The 17,229-nt window shown below is 39.4% G+C and overlaps 1 protein-coding gene across 5 annotated transcripts in view; it reads right to left on the bottom strand.

Annotated features, from left to right (window-relative positions):
- Positions 1-17,229, bottom strand: part of nckap1 (NCK-associated protein 1) — a 30,730-nt gene that overhangs the window by 10,858 nt on the left and 2,643 nt on the right. Inside the window, exons 2-12 of one of the 5 annotated variants that reach the window (XM_079362987.1) lie at positions 13,577-13,594; positions 7,266-7,376; positions 3,488-3,580; positions 3,338-3,394; positions 3,099-3,241; positions 2,435-2,525; positions 1,874-2,011; positions 1,624-1,672; positions 1,346-1,502; positions 706-762; positions 94-190 (exon numbers count right to left, since the gene is read on the bottom strand). In XM_079362987.1, the coding sequence (XP_079219113.1) occupies positions 94-190; positions 706-762; positions 1,346-1,502; positions 1,624-1,672; positions 1,874-2,011; positions 2,435-2,525; positions 3,099-3,241; positions 3,338-3,394; positions 3,488-3,580; positions 7,266-7,376; positions 13,577-13,594 (1,011 nt within the window). Of the gene's footprint in view, positions 1-93; positions 191-705; positions 763-1,345; positions 1,503-1,623; positions 1,673-1,873; positions 2,012-2,434; positions 2,526-3,098; positions 3,242-3,337; positions 3,395-3,487; positions 3,581-5,828; positions 5,934-7,265; positions 7,377-13,576; positions 13,595-17,229 lie in introns of those variants that run through there. The other 4 variants (XM_079362988.1, XM_079362989.1, XM_079362990.1 and 1 more) reach the window with 4 other exon arrangements.

Genomic DNA, 17,229 nt, shown 5'->3' with positions numbered 1-17,229 from the left:
GAGGCCCTGGCAAGGTGAGTATATTCATTCTGAAACCTAATGCAGGATTATCCAAGATGTGATCCAAATGTTTCATCTGAAATTCTTCTCTACCTTGGGGCCCAGAAGTCCAGGCTGATCAGCCAAAACGGTAGCCAACTCCTTCAGAGCCGATCGGAGAAACTTGCGCCTCTCTCGGTGCATGGAGCCTCTGCAGAGATAGATAGATAGATAGATAGAGGGAGAGAGGGAGGGAGGGAGAGAGAGAGAAAGAGAAAGAGAGAGCAAGGCATAAAGAGGAAGTCAGAGTGGAGCATTGAGACACACAGGCATCGTGGTTAAATGGTATTTTGACACTTTGAGGACAATCCTGCAGAAGCACAAAAGTAAGTAGATGGCAGTGACAGCAGAAGAATGAGAGTGGAGATGAAAGGGGAAGACAGAATCAGTAAGAGGATAAGAGCTGGGATGAGACAGGGGGGAAGGGATAAAACAGGGGGGGGGGACTGAAAGAGGGATAAAGGGAAGAAGGTGATGATTCTGTGTGAGCCTCCCTGAGGGAAAGACTAAAGCCCGTGAGCATGAACATAAATGAATAAAACTGAAAATGAGGGCAGAGAACTGAATGAGAAAAAGCATATCTTTGAATGCGTGAGGAACAAAAGGAAAGATTGGATGAAGATTTAAGTTCGGATCCGAGGATGAGTAACACGATTATGTACGTACGCATGAGACAGGGCCTGCTCCTTGCACTCTCTGATGTCGTTGATACGCTTGTTGTACCTGTAAGACATACAAGGAAAGACGATGTGATAAAAGAGCAAAAAAAATGTGCCCAATGTCTAGTGTCATGCAAAGCATAAACCAGAGCCACAAGTGAGTACACATACAACAGTCTTTGTTTTGATCGACCAAGAGGCCAAAATCTGGACAAATTGTGTCTTTCAGAAACTGTAACCAGACGTGAATCTTTTTCTTTCAATTTTTAAAGATTGATAACGCAACAAAGAATAATGCTTCGTCTGAGGTTCTCTTGAATGACTTCCAGCATTTTTTTTTTTAAATTGAATGTTTTTTATGTTTGGGATCTATACTATGATTTTATCTATGTTTTTAAACTGTAGACTATATGTATCTCTATGTGACATGACCATACATTTGAAGTTCTTTATTTTTTTTACTTATCAGAAACCATTTTTGTATTTTTTTTTAATGAATATTTTAGGTTGAATTATTTGAAACCAGTCTGTAATAAAAGGGATAAAAAAATTAAAAAAAACATTTAAAAAAAATCAAGGATACTTCACAGTATGAATTACAATCTGTCTGTCAACCCATCTGCTTCCCCCTGCTATAAGACTCTTACCCTCTGATGTTCACAAACAGATCCTCTGCAGCCTTGTGGATGTGGAAAACTTCGTCTCTGAACAGACAGAGGCAGGTGGAGCTCTGCAGAGCCAACTTCCACAGAGACAACGCTGCTGCATCGCTGTTGAGCACCGCGTGGCACAGGATGAAACCGACTAGACCGAGGAACAGAGAGGAGTACGTGACCATTTGGAACCGGCAGCCGAAAATAAATCAAATTGACTAAAGAAATTCATTAACATGGAAAGTTTAAATCCATGTTTTTAAAGAACTTACAAACAATCCACTTCTCCATAGCGTCCAGTGAAAGGTATTCACATGGCATCTAAAGACGGAGACAAAAAGGAGCAACAGACTTTAAAACCAGACTATTTACTGTTCACTTTTAAGGATTTTCAAGTTATTTTATCTAATATGCGTATCAATGAATAGATTTAAAGGCTCAAGCTCTGACTTTTAATGAACAAACATAAGGGCTGTAGCTATAAAATTAACCATTTGAGTGTGAAGTCATCTTTATACAAACCGTGTCTGACTGTGCAGGGTTAAGCATGGTGGAGGGAGCAGAGATCAGAGAGAGCAGCTGGGCATTCCTCCACTGGTCAGCGGACAGATTCCTCCTGGGATAAACCATCTGAAGACTGATCAAAGCATCTGACAGCGACTGCAGGACGGAGAAGAGAGAGACGGTAATGAAGTGAGACCTCGTGAAGACAGTGAAACAGGACAGAGGGAAGAAAAGGAGAGGAGTGGAAGATAGGAGTATCTGCACAAAGGCTCCACTCCTCATCATTCTTAGAGATGTTTAAGGATGGGAGAATGTTCAGTGTGCAGTGTAAACAAACAACTGCGACTGAGCTTTTAAGGTGAATTTCAGATTCACTTTATTTTTAAATTATTCCTTGATACAGTTAATTCAGAATTTACTGTGGCAAAAGTGCTAGGTTAAATTCTGTGAACCCTTAAATTTACTTCAATGAAGCTCTCAGTGTACACAGAAGGACAGACAAACAGAAAAAACTATTTCAAAAGGCACAAAGACAAAGAGGTTTCAGTTGAGCTCTGAATATGAACTTGGCTCTTTTACCTTTCCATGAGGAACAAACTCCTCCATCATCTTCTTCAGCGGGTTCTCGTAATCCACGATCATCTGGCCCAGCCTGGGGTACTCCCGGTCACTGTGACACAAGCGATCAATCAGTAACTCCAGACACAAGGGGGACTGATGTATCACAATGTTAACATGCTGACCTCATTGGACTGGGTCAGTATGTTTGATGTGCCAAATTCGAGTTCATCTCTGTGCTTGTGTTTATATCCGGGAACTTTTCTGACTGTGTGTGTGTGTGTGTGTGTGTGTGTTTCGATATTTGATGTGCATTTTTACGTGCTGGTGAATGTAATGCAAGTTTCTATTTGATGTGCGTTTCCAATTAGCACCCTGAAAAACCTGTTCATTCTCAGCTTTAAATATACGCGTGTCTCACAGTAGGTTCACAATTGATTCAAATGTTAATACTGAAGAGTTCTGCTCTGATTTGTGCTGGTTTAATCACATCTCACCCTTCTTTTGTTTACAACTTTTAATGATATCTAATTTAGGCTTGAAATATTCTTACCGTTTTCCTTTACAAACCAAGTCCTAATATACCCACAACAGTATGGGATGGGTGTATGCATTCATTTGCATGTTCTTTAATAGACATCTTCCAAAAATTAGGAGGGAAAACAGTTTGTATGTTTTCATTCACCTGGCTCCATGCGTCATCTCGTGGGCGTAGTTGTAGAGTCCTATGATGGCCTTCCTCTCCTCTATACGGGACAGTATTGTCATCAGAGTAGTGTAAGTGACCACCAGGTCCAGGTAGTTCTTGGTCAGGTCAAAGTTCACCGTCTGAAAGAAAAACACAGTCAGACATTTTCCTGAGCACGTAAACAGTGTTCGTCTGTGCCATCTCCAGATCGTAGAGTGCAACCATTTAATTCTTACAATGTCAAAGAAGACCTGGCAGGCGTCAATGGTGTTCAGAAGCTCACACACATGGTCCTGGAGAGAAAAGTGTCAACACAAATACATTTATTAGAATCCCTCACACTGTAACCAGTTAGTGTGTGTGTGTGTGTGATTGTGTCTTCCCACCTTGAATTCCATGACATCCACAAAGGTGAAGTAGTAGAGAGCCAGGTTCTTCAGAATCTCTGACTTTTCTTTCTGCAGCTGAGCCAGCTGTTGCTGCAAACACGGCACAGTGTACACAGTTAAAAAAAGCTATGATAAGCTATATTAACATCATATACACTTTATATTTCTATTTTCTTGAATTTCCCTCGGGATCAATAAAGTATCTATCTATCTATCTATCTATCTATCTATCTATCTATCTATCCATTTAATCTGACTAAAACCTAGGAACTGTTTTTGAACTGTCCGTTTAGGTCTATAAAACTTCCCTGAAGAAAGTTGTACATGTCCAAATCAGCTTTAAATGACCTTTTACCCTCTTGATTTCTTTTATTTGGTGTAACAGAAAAGCTTCTTGTAAATGTCACATGTAATTACTGAAATATGAGCGGTGCATCAGAGTCACGAACCTAAATCTTTGTGACAGATCAAAGGAGCTCTGAACACATCACCACGTGCTGGTTTAAACGTCTGACCCTTTTCTGAAAATGACCCTTACTTCTATCAACTTTTTTATAGCGATGAAAGGTAGTTCATATTTTTTATCAACTTCGTACTGTTACAAATGAGATGCTGAATCATGTATATCGAAGCTGGCTCAACTCTTTCTTTTCATCAATACGAACAAAGAGAAACACAGTTAGAGACAAAGGGGATTGTAATTCTACTCCACTTTAAACTGTAAATGTTTATGAAGTCATTTTATTTTGGTGAAACATTTGAACTTGAAGGACATGAAGGAAGTAGGAAGTGTGTTGTCTTCAGTCTGTCTTCATGTACTTAGGTTAAGAAATGTTTCACCAAAGGAAAATGGCTGATTTTGGGAAGCATTGTGATAAGACATTTCAGAAGTTAAGAGGAAGCCCAGAAATATAGAACAGCTCTTCTGAACCTGTCAATAGACCCGTTTCCACCAAACGCTTCAGTTCGGTTTGTCTCAGTGCGGCAGATATTTTGTGGCATTTCCATAGACTAAAGCCGGGAAAGATTCCCAAAAAACCGACCCGTACCATGCTACTCTCTAGAAGTATGTCGAACCGACCCCAAAAGGTGAAGCTAAACACTGCAGTCCGTTGATTGGTCCTGTACGACAGCAGCATTAAAAGACAAACACAACCTGGCCGAGTCTATTGTCAATTGTTTTTTCGGCTGTATTTCTCACTCAGGTATGTTAATTATTGTGATATGAAGAGTCCGTAGTGCAAAATACTATGACGTTACGTCCTCCTTTCATTACCCCGTTCCTCTCTCTTAAACAAAAGAAAGTCAGCAGCAGTGGTCATATTTCAGAACCGCTGCTAAATGAAAACAGGGGAAACACGGCAATGACAATTACTGTGCCGTGTTTTTCTTCTTTGTTGAATTTATTCGCAGTGTGAACTGTGTCGCGCTGTTACGTAGCTGATGGCTTACGCGTCCAATATCAAATATGCCACGAGATGGCTGGTGAAACGCAAACAGGATCAGGCTTCGCCGAACCAAACTGTACAGATCCATACTGGACCGCTTGGTGGAAATGGGGCTAATGTCTGGAAAGTTAAGCTAAGGGTGAAATGTTTTGGAAAAAGCTCAGCTTGAAAAGATTGTGACTCCACAATCTTTTAATAAGCCGTTTCCCGAGCAGCTTAAGTGGCTTTATTTTACCTGACAGAAATGAGTGAAGTACTATATATGTAGATTCAACCCTGCACCCAAAGCAGCTTGTGCTGGCCAAAACAGGATGTTAGATGTAGAAGATAAAGTGGGGGAGAATATGAGAAAAGACAAGTGTAAGGAGTGTGATCCTGCTGAACCAAGGAGTTGAAGTGATCGTAAATCAACTTAGACGTGAAAAAGTTTTTATTTCTTAAATCTCTAGAGATTTGGAAAGGCTTATTTCTGCCTGTTTTCTTTTATTTTGAAAGAATACAATCAATGCTAATGGCGGTCTCTGTTAGGCCTTATAACTGTTTGGACATGGTTTATCCTAGCTTCAATAAAAACTGTCAAAAAAGCTGACAGATTAAAAAAAAAGAGAAAAGAAATCCACTCCTTAGTGCAGGCAGTCCGCTGCTCAGTCAACAAGCCATTTAACCAACTAGCAGTCAGTCAGCTGGTAAACTGGGTAGTAAATCAGCAGTCACTCAGTCATTCGGTGGATGAAAGTTAGACAAATCAAAAAAAGCTGCCAGCAGAGAAGAGAAAAGCGGAGCAAAGCAAAACACACTCTAAAATCAGCTTCAAAAACGAGTACAAAAAAATTACAGTATCACAAAACTTAAATACATAAAGTTACAAAAACTTAGATACAAAAACTTACCAAAAAGCACAAGTCCGGATTAAGCCAAGTTTTAGCATGCAAAACACAAACAAACACAGAAACAAAGCAGAAAACAACGTAAGAGACCATTTCTGCACAGATATACTGAATAAAGCAGTTAGCCACACACACACACACACACACACACACACACACACACACACACACACACACACACACACACACACACACACACACACACACACACACACACACACACACACACACACACACACGTTTTCTTAATGACAGTTTCACAAAAACAGGTTGGCAAGAAGCTTCGAGCTAAGCTAACAAGTAAAGCTGAAAGACATTTGATGAGCAATGACTCATAATGAGTTTAGTTCACTCTCTTCAAACATGAGCACGCACGCACGCACGGGCTTCATTCAGTTGACAGTTTTGTCGAAATTACAAAGTCCACCAAAATGATTATCATTATTTTTTTATTCAGTAGCTCAGTTCCTAAAGCCTTGGGTTGGGAACCGGAGGGTTACTGGTTCAATTCCCCATGTGGACCAAAATATGGAAGTTGGTCTGGTAGCTGGAGAGGTGCCAGACCACTTCTCAAGCACTGCCTAGGTGCCCCTTAGCAAGGCACTGAAGCCCCACCAGCTTGATGTGGGCAGCCGCCGCACTTTGACATCTCTCCATCAATACATGTCCACAGGTCCTGCTTATATGTATGTGAGTCAGGCCTCTGTGTGTGAGAAGCATGTCTCTAAAATAACAGTCTGAAGCACAATTTCCCCCTCAGGGAATAATAAAGTATATAAAGTACAGTACAGTAGTAAGAATAGTAATTAGGTATAGTAGTAAGAATAGTATATATAATAACGTATTTAAAGTATAGTGATATGAATAGCATATATAATAAAGTATATAAAATGAAATAAAAAGAGGATCTGATACCGGAGGGAACAAATGTTTTATCATGTCACTTAATGTTGAGTCATGATTGAAGTGCTTGTGTTCAATTTAGTTAAAGGTGAACTGAATATGTGATAATATTAATTAATAATAAATAATAAATAATAAATGAATAGATTCTTTATCAAGTGGTCTTTGTAATTAGTCACCTGCTCGGGTAAGTGAGAATTGTTTCTGATCTTTCCTCCTCTCTGACATCAAATTGAACTTTGTTGGGTTAAGAACAGACGGAGCACTGAAGGATGACATCTGGAGGTTAATCAACTGAATATTATTATATCATGTGCTTCTGCCTCATTATAATCCTAAACTTTAATGTTTGTGGCCGCAGTTATTTTCTTTGTGTCACTGAGGTCTGCTCAGTTTCATATTTTAGTTTAAATATAAATATCAAAGAAATAATAGAGTGTTAAATTAAAATTAAAAATTAAAAGAGTGTGTGAATGTGATGCTTCTGAATGATAATCAATTATACCAACAAGTAGACATCCGTGCAGGTGAACTTACATTATTATTCCGCGTCTCCACAGCAGGGAACTTTCTTACAATAAATTTAACCGCAGACTCCAAGTTCTTATCAACGAGATAGGAGGGCTTAGCCTTGGGATCGCCACATGCCTGGAAAAGGACAGGAGAATTAAAAGTGAGGGGAGAAGAAACACAACAAGTTAAATGACAATGCTGCTACTGAGACACATCTAATGCTAACATTTTCAGTTCTCATGGTCAGACATGTTTGATCTTTTTTGCCAATAGTGAAAACTGGTTTATCTGAGCGGTGGATACGAGAAGGGGATCAGATGAAATACTGAAACTACGGACAATTTGAAGACCGGAGGCTCATCAAATACGTGGAAACAAACTTAAAGAAACATTGTGGGTGCATTCTAGTTCATTTTCCCACCAAGATAAACATGGCAAAAAGAGGCTCTCAAAGTGTTTCCTCAATCAGGAGTTCCCACGTTGTTGGTTTGGATTTGAAAGATAACGCTTTACATGTTCAGATAAACCAGGTTCAACTGTTGAGCAAAGGCTGAGCTACAGCCTGACGTGATCAGTGGTTCTCACAGGCTCCGCTGCAACAATGAGCCAATTAATCCATTCATCAATGTAAAAAACAAAAAAAGACCAACTATTGTAATAGTGTCATTATTTCAAGGGTTTTTTTTTAAATTATTACAAGCGGCTATGACAATAATCAAAGCCCACGCAAACATAGTGACATAAGCATTTTATATTTTTATGCATACAGTTGTGATGACAATAAAGAATTTAAAAGGGCATTCATGTGTGATCATTTATCACTAAAATAGAGTAAATAATGGATTTTTCAAAAATAGGACACTATTTGTTTACTGATACTGTTAGTCAACAGATTTTTCCATAACTAACAATATTGATTTTTTTTTTTTTAATTATTTGAAGTTATTAATTTCTATTCAAATAGTTGGTGATTTGTTGTGTAGGAGATAATTGATTCATTGCTGCAGCTCACTTTGACAAAATTGTGTAATTCCTGATCCTCAATACGAAAATGTTTTTAATTAACTAATAATTGAGGGTGACTTATTTGGATTACCTAAACATGGCAACCTGGGCAGCCATTTAAGTGAAACTTTGCCAACACAGAGCAGAATGAGAACCAGTGGGAGGGGGTCTGTTAATGAGAGGGCTTCAGCTACAAACAGTTTCTCTGAGCCATTAGTAGTCTGCATGGCAGGCTGAGTGATGTATGGGTGGCATGAAGAAGGGACCGAATGACAGAAATGAGAGAGGGAGTAAGAGAAATGCACAGAGTAGATAGGAAGTGAAGAGAAAGGGCTGTAGGGAGAGAAACTCAAGTGGGTAAACAAAAATGTGAGAAAAGATACAGAAAAAATATAATCTGTATTTCCTGCTTTTTCCATGATCTGAATATGAGCTTTATGATTTGTATTATTTTGCATCAACACTGTTTTCCTTCGAAGGGGTCTTGTATCTGTTTAACTGTACAGACTATGTGAGGAAGCAGCAGCACTCATGCATTGTGGGTCGTGTAATAGTGAAGTCCATGCAGGTGCCATAAACAGTGTGAATGGATATAAAAGTTTGGCTGCCAACACAGAGGAACGATCCCAGAAGAGGCCAGTGTCTTTGACCGCTCTGGAGATTCACTTCCTGTTCGTAAAGGTTTGAGTTTAAAAAGTGGAAGCATGTTAGAAAAGTTTAAAAAAAATAAAATAAAAAATGAAACCTACAACACAAAACTACACTGTTAATGTAATAACACATCACATCTAACAGGCAACACAACCATAAACCTAGATTTCAGTTTGCATGGCGCTGAAACTTTTCCAGCATTGGCCAGTACAAAATGAAAGCACAAAAACAGCAACGCATGCTAGTTTAGATGAGCACAGATGTGATCAAACACAGGCCGACAACTCTGTTTAAGCCAACTATAGTGGCAGTGGACGGTCTCACATCTCTAATACAGGCGCTGATTTTACAGTACAACTCATTTCTGACATACATGTGGTGGTCACTTTGACAAAATGTGTCTTCTGACAATTAAGTAATTAATATTTCATTGACCATATTCCAATGGTAGACATGTTTCCCCTATGTCATACTCAGGGTGGGAATCTCAAACGCTGTCACACTTTCATTCTGTTCTGCTCCAGGTGGATAGTCATAGATTTAAAGTATCTGGCAATTGTTAGTGAGTCACGCCTTCCAAAATAACCAGCAATTCAAAACATATTATATATAATGAAAAGTGAAAACTGGAAACTTATTTGGCCATTTCAAACTACAACAACACATTTGGCGTCCCATTAGCTTTGGTCAGACAACGGCTACTTTAGCGGCCTCCAGCTACCAACTTCAGAACAGTTCCTTTAGCAAGGAAATAGCTAAAAACTACTATTACTGTTGGGTAGTGCTACATGACAAAATTGGAAAGGCGATCTTTCCAGCAAACACATTATCAAGGAAAAAAACCCCCAGATAATGTAATGTTAGCTCATGTGGTTGAATGCTAACATTAAGTGCTGCCTCAATTAGTAATCAAATATGTAGATTTGTCTATGGATTTCTTGTATCTATAGTCTTTTAGGTAACAGCATTTTTAACCTCCAACCCTGAGCACAACACAAGGTAAAATAGCTACAGCGTGTATACGGAGTATTTCTCTGCGAATAAACGGACTAGCTACAAAGACAAAAAGTTTAATAAATCAATTGAACCCGGTCTACTATTGAACAAATAGGCAACATAAACAGGCTACTGGATGAAAAAAACCCAACTTCATAACAGTTATACAAGCTACTTAGCCATACCCCACTTCAGTTTATTGGTTTAGGCTACATCTGCATGATGAACCAATCAGAAAGCTAATCCAGTGTACTCTGAAATGCAAAATGGGAGTTTTAGCACCAAAATGCGGTAAGCAGCATTTCAAAAACTCTCCATTACCGCAGATAGAAATCATCATAGTGGTGGGGATTCTTGCCTAATGTAATAAAAATGATAACATTTTTAAAGACAAACTCATCACTGTGACTGAAGCCTGAATATTTCAACTGAAGCTATGTCATTTACTTCAAACACCCCAAAACAGGCATGCCAAGCTCTTGTAGAGCGGCATCTGAAACACACCCCTTTACTGCAGGTCTCACACACGTTAAACACTTGGACACTGGGGAGTTGGGGGGGGGGGGGGTCTGACACAGAAAAACATACAACATCGACACGGTTTCAGCACGATTTGCCATCAATGACACAGACTCAGACTTTTGAGTCTCAGCTTGTTTCCTTGCGCCCACCTCTCTCACACCTGACCAGATTTTTATTTTTTTAAATTTTTATACGCCCACAGTCGCCAGTGCTTATTGTCAATGTTGTTTGTTTACACGGCTACTGGCCGAGGAAAAATCTGTTGAGGTGTGAGAGAGGCAGACTGAATTTTAACTGAATGTTAAATGAGAAACAAGGAATCAAGATTTGACCGTGGAACCCATGCAATTGCAGAAGCACAAGCCTTGATTTACTAACACAATGCTCTTCTGATGACAACACATTTCTAGTCTCACCCTACACGACAACACTGATCTCTACAACAGCTACTTTGATGTAGTTACCCTTTGACTCACGCCGGGGAACTGCAGAGTGAAAAACACTTGCTGGTTATTTCATAAGTATAATGGCTGAAAGGACTGTCGTTTTCCATAGTATTGGCCCAAACTCAAATCTAGTGGCTCACAGTCATTTTTCTGTTGCTGTCCACAGATTCTGTGAAAGCTTTAATTTGAACATATTCATATAAAAAAGGTATTTTTGTTCTCTCAATATCGATCATTTATAACAAAATTGTGACAATCATTGTGAACATCTCTTTGGAGTTGGATTGTTGTTTTTGTATTCTGTTTGTCGTGATGCTAAATTGAACGCTTTAAATCACAGATTACAAAATCCCCCGAAGAAAGAGGAGGAAAACGGTTTTATAAGCTGTGATTGTAAGAGCTGCCTTAAGGCAACAGTGACAGGATTTTGAGGAACAGAGAAACGAGACGATAAATCATTTGGATTAATGATATGCATTTGTCACCTAGCAAAAAAATCAAGAAAGCCTTCCCTAATACTGGTTAGCCAGTAATATTGACCTTTATTGGTCAAATTGAGATAAGCCAATCAGCAGCTAATTAGCATTTTTTTTCTCCCCATAGGTGCCAATAGAGAAACACTCTGAACATATAATTCAGAAAGTAATACTTTTTTTTAATAACATTATTTGTTTTCTGCTTTCTTTCCCTCTCAGCTTACTGACAGTTAACTGTGGATAAAAATAAAAACACTGTTCAGGACGTCATCTTGTGTTTTGGCCAACTGAAGAGTAACTGCCAGATGAAAATCGACAACATAATGACACGCCTGTGCTTTGGATCATGGTAGGCTGTGGTCTATTGGAAGTTTAACAAGCGTTGTCGGCGTTGACATGAAAAACAACATATGTGTTTAAAATTACAATAGAGACGTAGCTTACTTAATACAGCCACACTATTGAACACCATTTAGCTCGTTCTTAAAATGTAATTTTCAGAAGAAGAATAAAGTAACTTTCATTCCCATGGCATGGCGCTGTCCGTTAGTTCTTGTGTTGGCTAGTGCATAAGCTGACTGGCTGAGTTTAGGTGGGGTGGGGGCTGATGGTAGGATGGATGGTAGGGAGGAGAGACGCAGTGAATGGAGGGACAGGTCATGGGAATAAGCTGAGGATCAGTAGTGGTCAGGGAAGAGTGAAGGGGCTGTTGCCTGGATACCAGAACAGACCTTAGTCTCGCCTCCACCATCGTTCCTCCACTCCAGGTAGCAATTAAGAGCTGAGCTTCTCAAAAGAGTCCCCACTCTGACCGACATAAGGCAGGGGACCTCGTAATGGATACCAGTGGGCCAGGGAAAGCTACATCTGAAAGCTAATTACGACTGCTAATTACTGGATGAAATATTCCAACACCCCATGGCACCTCTTCAGTGATCCATCAGAGTCCCAGTAAACCATGCAGAAACACACTGCTCTTCTCTGAGATCAATTAGTATTTGTCTTTCATTCCTCACTTGTTTTTCTTAAGTAGGGATGATCGACTGCAAAAAATGACAGAGCTCTAAAGAATGGATGGTTTCACGTGATTAAGAACAGCCGAACTAAAGAATCACTACAACCAGCGAAGAGTTGGCCGACTGCCTTCACTCATCCTGTTGAACCCACAGCAACGTCGTACTTGTTCCTGATTTATATCTAAGCTGAGCAAATGATAAATATTAAGAAGGGAGCTCATTCTTTTTTACATTGATACCAATTTTGAGACTTGTCAAGAGTCTTCATAAACACCACTATCAATTATTTCCATTAATTTGATGGAAAGGTGAGCAGAACTGGTGAACTGGTATACATTTCTTATTGCTGTTAAGCAATCTATTTTTACTCCAGACAACTGTATTGGTTGTACGATTGTATTGACAACTGTAAATTATTTTTAACTTAAAGTTTCATTTGAACACTTGTTGACATCATTGAACACATGTTTTTCTTTTTTTTACCTTTCCCAAACAGACCAGACCTTGAACATGTGACCCCTAAGTCACTGTGTTTGGTTTAGCCAAGTAGCTTTTGTTATTACAATTTCAACACTGAATATCTTTTTTTTTAACTGAGACTTCCTACAAAGATGGCTCCCTTGCCTCAGCTGTGTTACACAGCAACAGTCGGAAACTGAAGAAACACTTTTCATTATTCAGGATGTAAATGCTTTTGATCTCATGCCAAACACTTCTTTTATGAAGTCAGGAGATGGCCACCAATAAACACCAACTGTTTACAAGAAAAATCAAAAAAACTGTTTTCCATATGACTAATTATTAATGAACGTGTCAATCTATTGCTACGATGTAAGGGGACTTTAATCAAGACTTGATCACCTGATAAATTTAAGAGGTTTCAAATCTAGTTTTGCTTTGTAGACTTGTTCAAAGCAAAACGTTTCTCTTTCCAAACAAAGCACAGAAAGATCGTGTGCTCGAGTTGTGCTCTGTATGATGACAAAATGAGTAACACGCTGAATTGCCACTGCAGTTTGGCAGAACTGGCAATGAATGCGTACTTTCAGCATTAAATTTAAGCAAGAATAGGAGTGAGGCGCGGAAGGAGAGGACCAACAGATCAGTACAGGTAGCCCGGAGGAGCAGAGGGAGGAGGAGGAGGAGGAGGATGGAGGAAGGAGTCGAGAGGGGTGAAGGGGTGGGTGTGGTTTCATCAGTGGAAGGTGATAAACTTTGCAAACCTTCCAAACTTGTCCTTGCTGCATAGGAGAGGGGGGAAGCATTGGAACGGAGAGAAGAAGAGAAGAAATCAAAACAAAGAGCCCACCCAGACAAACTGCTGGATCACTGGTCTATCACACTCGCTCACACAGGCACACATGCATGCACGTCTTAAAACAGGTGTTTTCTGCACATCTCAGATTAGTTAGGAACAGCTATTCTGGCAATACTTTCATCACAATACATCAAAACAACACATGCTGTGCCAACATGTCATTATATTAACACTTTTCTTTAATGCACACCATCTTCAAGGTAACACACGGTGTAGTATTCTTCCCTGCACACTCATTGAAAATAACATCCATTTGTTACGATGCAGAATGGCTGAAATAATATGGCTGACACTGGCTGTGTCATACAGAACAGCGTGAAGACTCATTTTGGCTGCTGCAGTTTTCATTGGCTGCATCACTGTCTCCACTTCTCTGCTCCATTGCTGTTGCCTGGTTACGGACAGTACAGTGTTTCCTGTTCACCGACGCACGGGGATGGGGGGGGTTCACTTCTACATTGCAATGGTAGTATGACGTGCAAAGATTAATGACTGACGCAAGTTAGGAAATTAGAGTTCCTCGGTCACACAGTCCTAACGTGAATTTGATGTAACTTCATATTGCACTAGTAATTTTCTCAACAACATATTACCACCGTTTCTGTTTCTCTTATCTTGTTTAACAACTACTGTGCAAGCAAACCATGTAATTGCTACCAAATTAATATCAATATATCTGAGGATAGCTGACGTTTCATCTTGGTCAAATGGTGTAAAAGGCCCATGCGTCCAAGGCTCCACATTTTTATGTATTGCTTGCGTACATTTCCTCTTCATACAATGTGTTTCCCGTGCCTGCTCTGATGTGAGTGGTGACTTCACACTTGGGATGTTCTTGACATAAATTGAAATTCAGACAAACAAACTAAAAGGTGAAAACACTGGGGCACGATTTCTTTCACATTGTCTGCAGGAACTACCAGTAATTTGGTTCGCCGAGCGTGGCTAACGGTATGGCAGTGATAGCACCGCCAGTCTTTGCTCCTCCCTGCAGGTTTGTATCCACATGCTTGTGTTGAATGTGGTTACGCATTGTTCCCGTCAACAGGTCGGTTTAACCAGACACAGCCTCGGTATATGAAGACAACAATACTACCAAACTGTGCTGCTTCTACCAGATGCTATCCATCTGCTGCGTTTGTTTACATCCAGGTAGTAGAGTAAGGAGAGCAGGACCATTAAGAGAAGATACAGCCAGTCTATCACTTTACCCCTCTCTAGTGATGGGTGGCTGCATTACAGCTTGAGTGTAACATTTGATTTCCATTGAGGTAAGCCAGATATCCTACTATACAGAACTAGAAAGAGTTCAGATCTGTATATGAGTTTATATGTGGGCTAATGAGTGTAGTAGCCAACAAGGGCAAATGCTGTGGAATGCCCAAGTGATTTCCATTTGAAGAAATGGGCGGTAAGTCATGAACCATGGAAATCCAAAACGACATGCAAGAGTCCAAAGAAAAGACAACAACGAAAACGCTCTGCAGGAAAATTTCAAACGGATACATTAACGGCAAAGTCAAAAAAACACAGAAGACAAAAATGGTACATACCCAGTCATCACATCAGAGAGTGTTAAAGGTCGCAAGAAGAGAGTGCATAGCTTGGGCAAAAGCAGCACCAAACACCTATGAAGATCCAACAGCGGAAGAACTTCCACTGTGATGACTGAGTTTGTAGCCTTTTTCTTTTTGACTTTGTATCGCTAATGAGTTTGCAGAGTGTTCGCAGCGCGTCTTTATTACATTTGTCTAACTCTTTTTTGTTTTGTTTTTTGAAAATGCACCATCTCTGAATGTGCCTCTTGTTTCTCCAAATGGAAATCATTTTTCACAAAACACAACTTTATTTGATTTCTGCAACAAATTGAACTTTTAAAAAAAATCAAAAATTGAATACAATTCAAATGGTTTTTCCAAGAATTTCAGATTAACTGTAGTGTGAGACACATGAGAAATCTGTTTGCATTTATGGGTAGTCACGCTGCTTGACTGAATACCAAAGAGAAAAGGGAATCTCTGAGCAAACATGTCAGCACACATTTATGACTCTGCTTCCATCTAACCATGATATTTGGAGATTGCAAGAAAAAAGGTCAAAGTCTGCAGGTATTTGTCAAAATCCTTGATATAACATTGATCATGAAAAAAGCTTTAAAAATGCACCAAAAGATGTCCTTCATTAAAAGTCAATGTGTAATTTTTATTCCCATTCTAGGCCATTGTTCATTTTTGAAAGCAGCAAACAGAGTCCTCTGAGTCACCGCAGAGGTGAGCCTAGAAGCGATCTACAGGAGTATTCTGGGCCACAACAATGAAGCAGATATTGTAGATAAAATCAACTACAGTAGGTAGAAGTGTAAGAACACGTTTCGTCTTGAAACTATTTATATAGTAAAAATGCATATTAAAAAAGAACAACACGTTTAGTTAAAAACAGGGGAGTAGTAGTGGCTGAACCGGTCAGGGGAAAAAATAAAAATAAAAAAAGGTATGAAAAAGGGTGACATCCTCCCCAACAAGTGTCCAAGAAAATCAGAATCTACTCTCAATAAAGCAATGGGTGCAAATCTGAAAGAAGTCATCTCAGGAGTCAGAATGACTGAGAAAAAAACAGAAACAAATTTAACGGGTCTTAAAACAATCATTCTTCTACCCTGAAGCGGTTCAGCAAGATCGTGTCTCATCAATGAGACCTGATCGTATATCGGTTAGGTTGCAATGACTATGGTTGTTTACAAGCACAAAATACTGCAATTTGGCCATTTATCTGTGTAAGCAGTTTACCAGTGCTACTGAAAACCATGTTTTATTAATGCTGTTTATATACAGCCATATAGACTGTGATTAAACCTAGCCTTACACACTTTAGCTAGTTGGTTTGTATACAATGCACATCAACAGAAAAGAGGAGTGGTATTTTAGTAACAACCTCAACTGTGATGCTTTCTCATAAGCTGCATATGTCCAAAAAATGCTCCCACAGTCCCTTCTGAGGCCTCCCTTATATGTGAAAATAGACTGTTTTCCTCTTCACTGCCCATGGTTGAGTTCTACTGACTTTATCGCACATGTCCTAAATCATGTTTATGAATGTTAACGTATGTCTGCTATTAACTACCCCACCCCCCCCTCCTGCCATTTATGAACATATTCAACACATTCTTTAAATATTTACTTTTGCAGAAAACAGAACATTCTAGTTTCAAAGTTACATTTTGTCACTAACATGGTTTCGTTAAAATGCATTTTTCACGCTTTCCTCCTGTTGATAATCTATAACACCAAACTGCATTAAAATGTCCCGGTGTTCTTGTTGCTGCATCCATCCTGCTACAGGAGATAACCTTAGTCAGGCTGTACATGTTTATTTTAAAAAAAACATATCTGTAACTCGATGCTCACTATAGCTGAGGAGACTAAATGTGTTACCTGGGTGAAAACAAGGTTCAGAAAGAGAGATACCCTGTAAGTTCGTGCAAGACAAAATTATGATGTTAGAGAAGCCACTGGCTAAAAGATAAGCTCAGCAAAGAAAAACTTCAATGCCACTCAGCAA

The sequence above is a fragment of the Symphodus melops genome (assembly GCF_947650265.1).
Source record: "Symphodus melops genome assembly, chromosome: 15".
Classification (NCBI taxonomy): domain Eukaryota; kingdom Metazoa; phylum Chordata; class Actinopteri; order Labriformes; family Labridae; genus Symphodus; species Symphodus melops.
The sequence above is the reverse complement of the archived record's forward strand: the minus strand, read 5'-3'. Positions and strand labels throughout refer to the sequence as shown.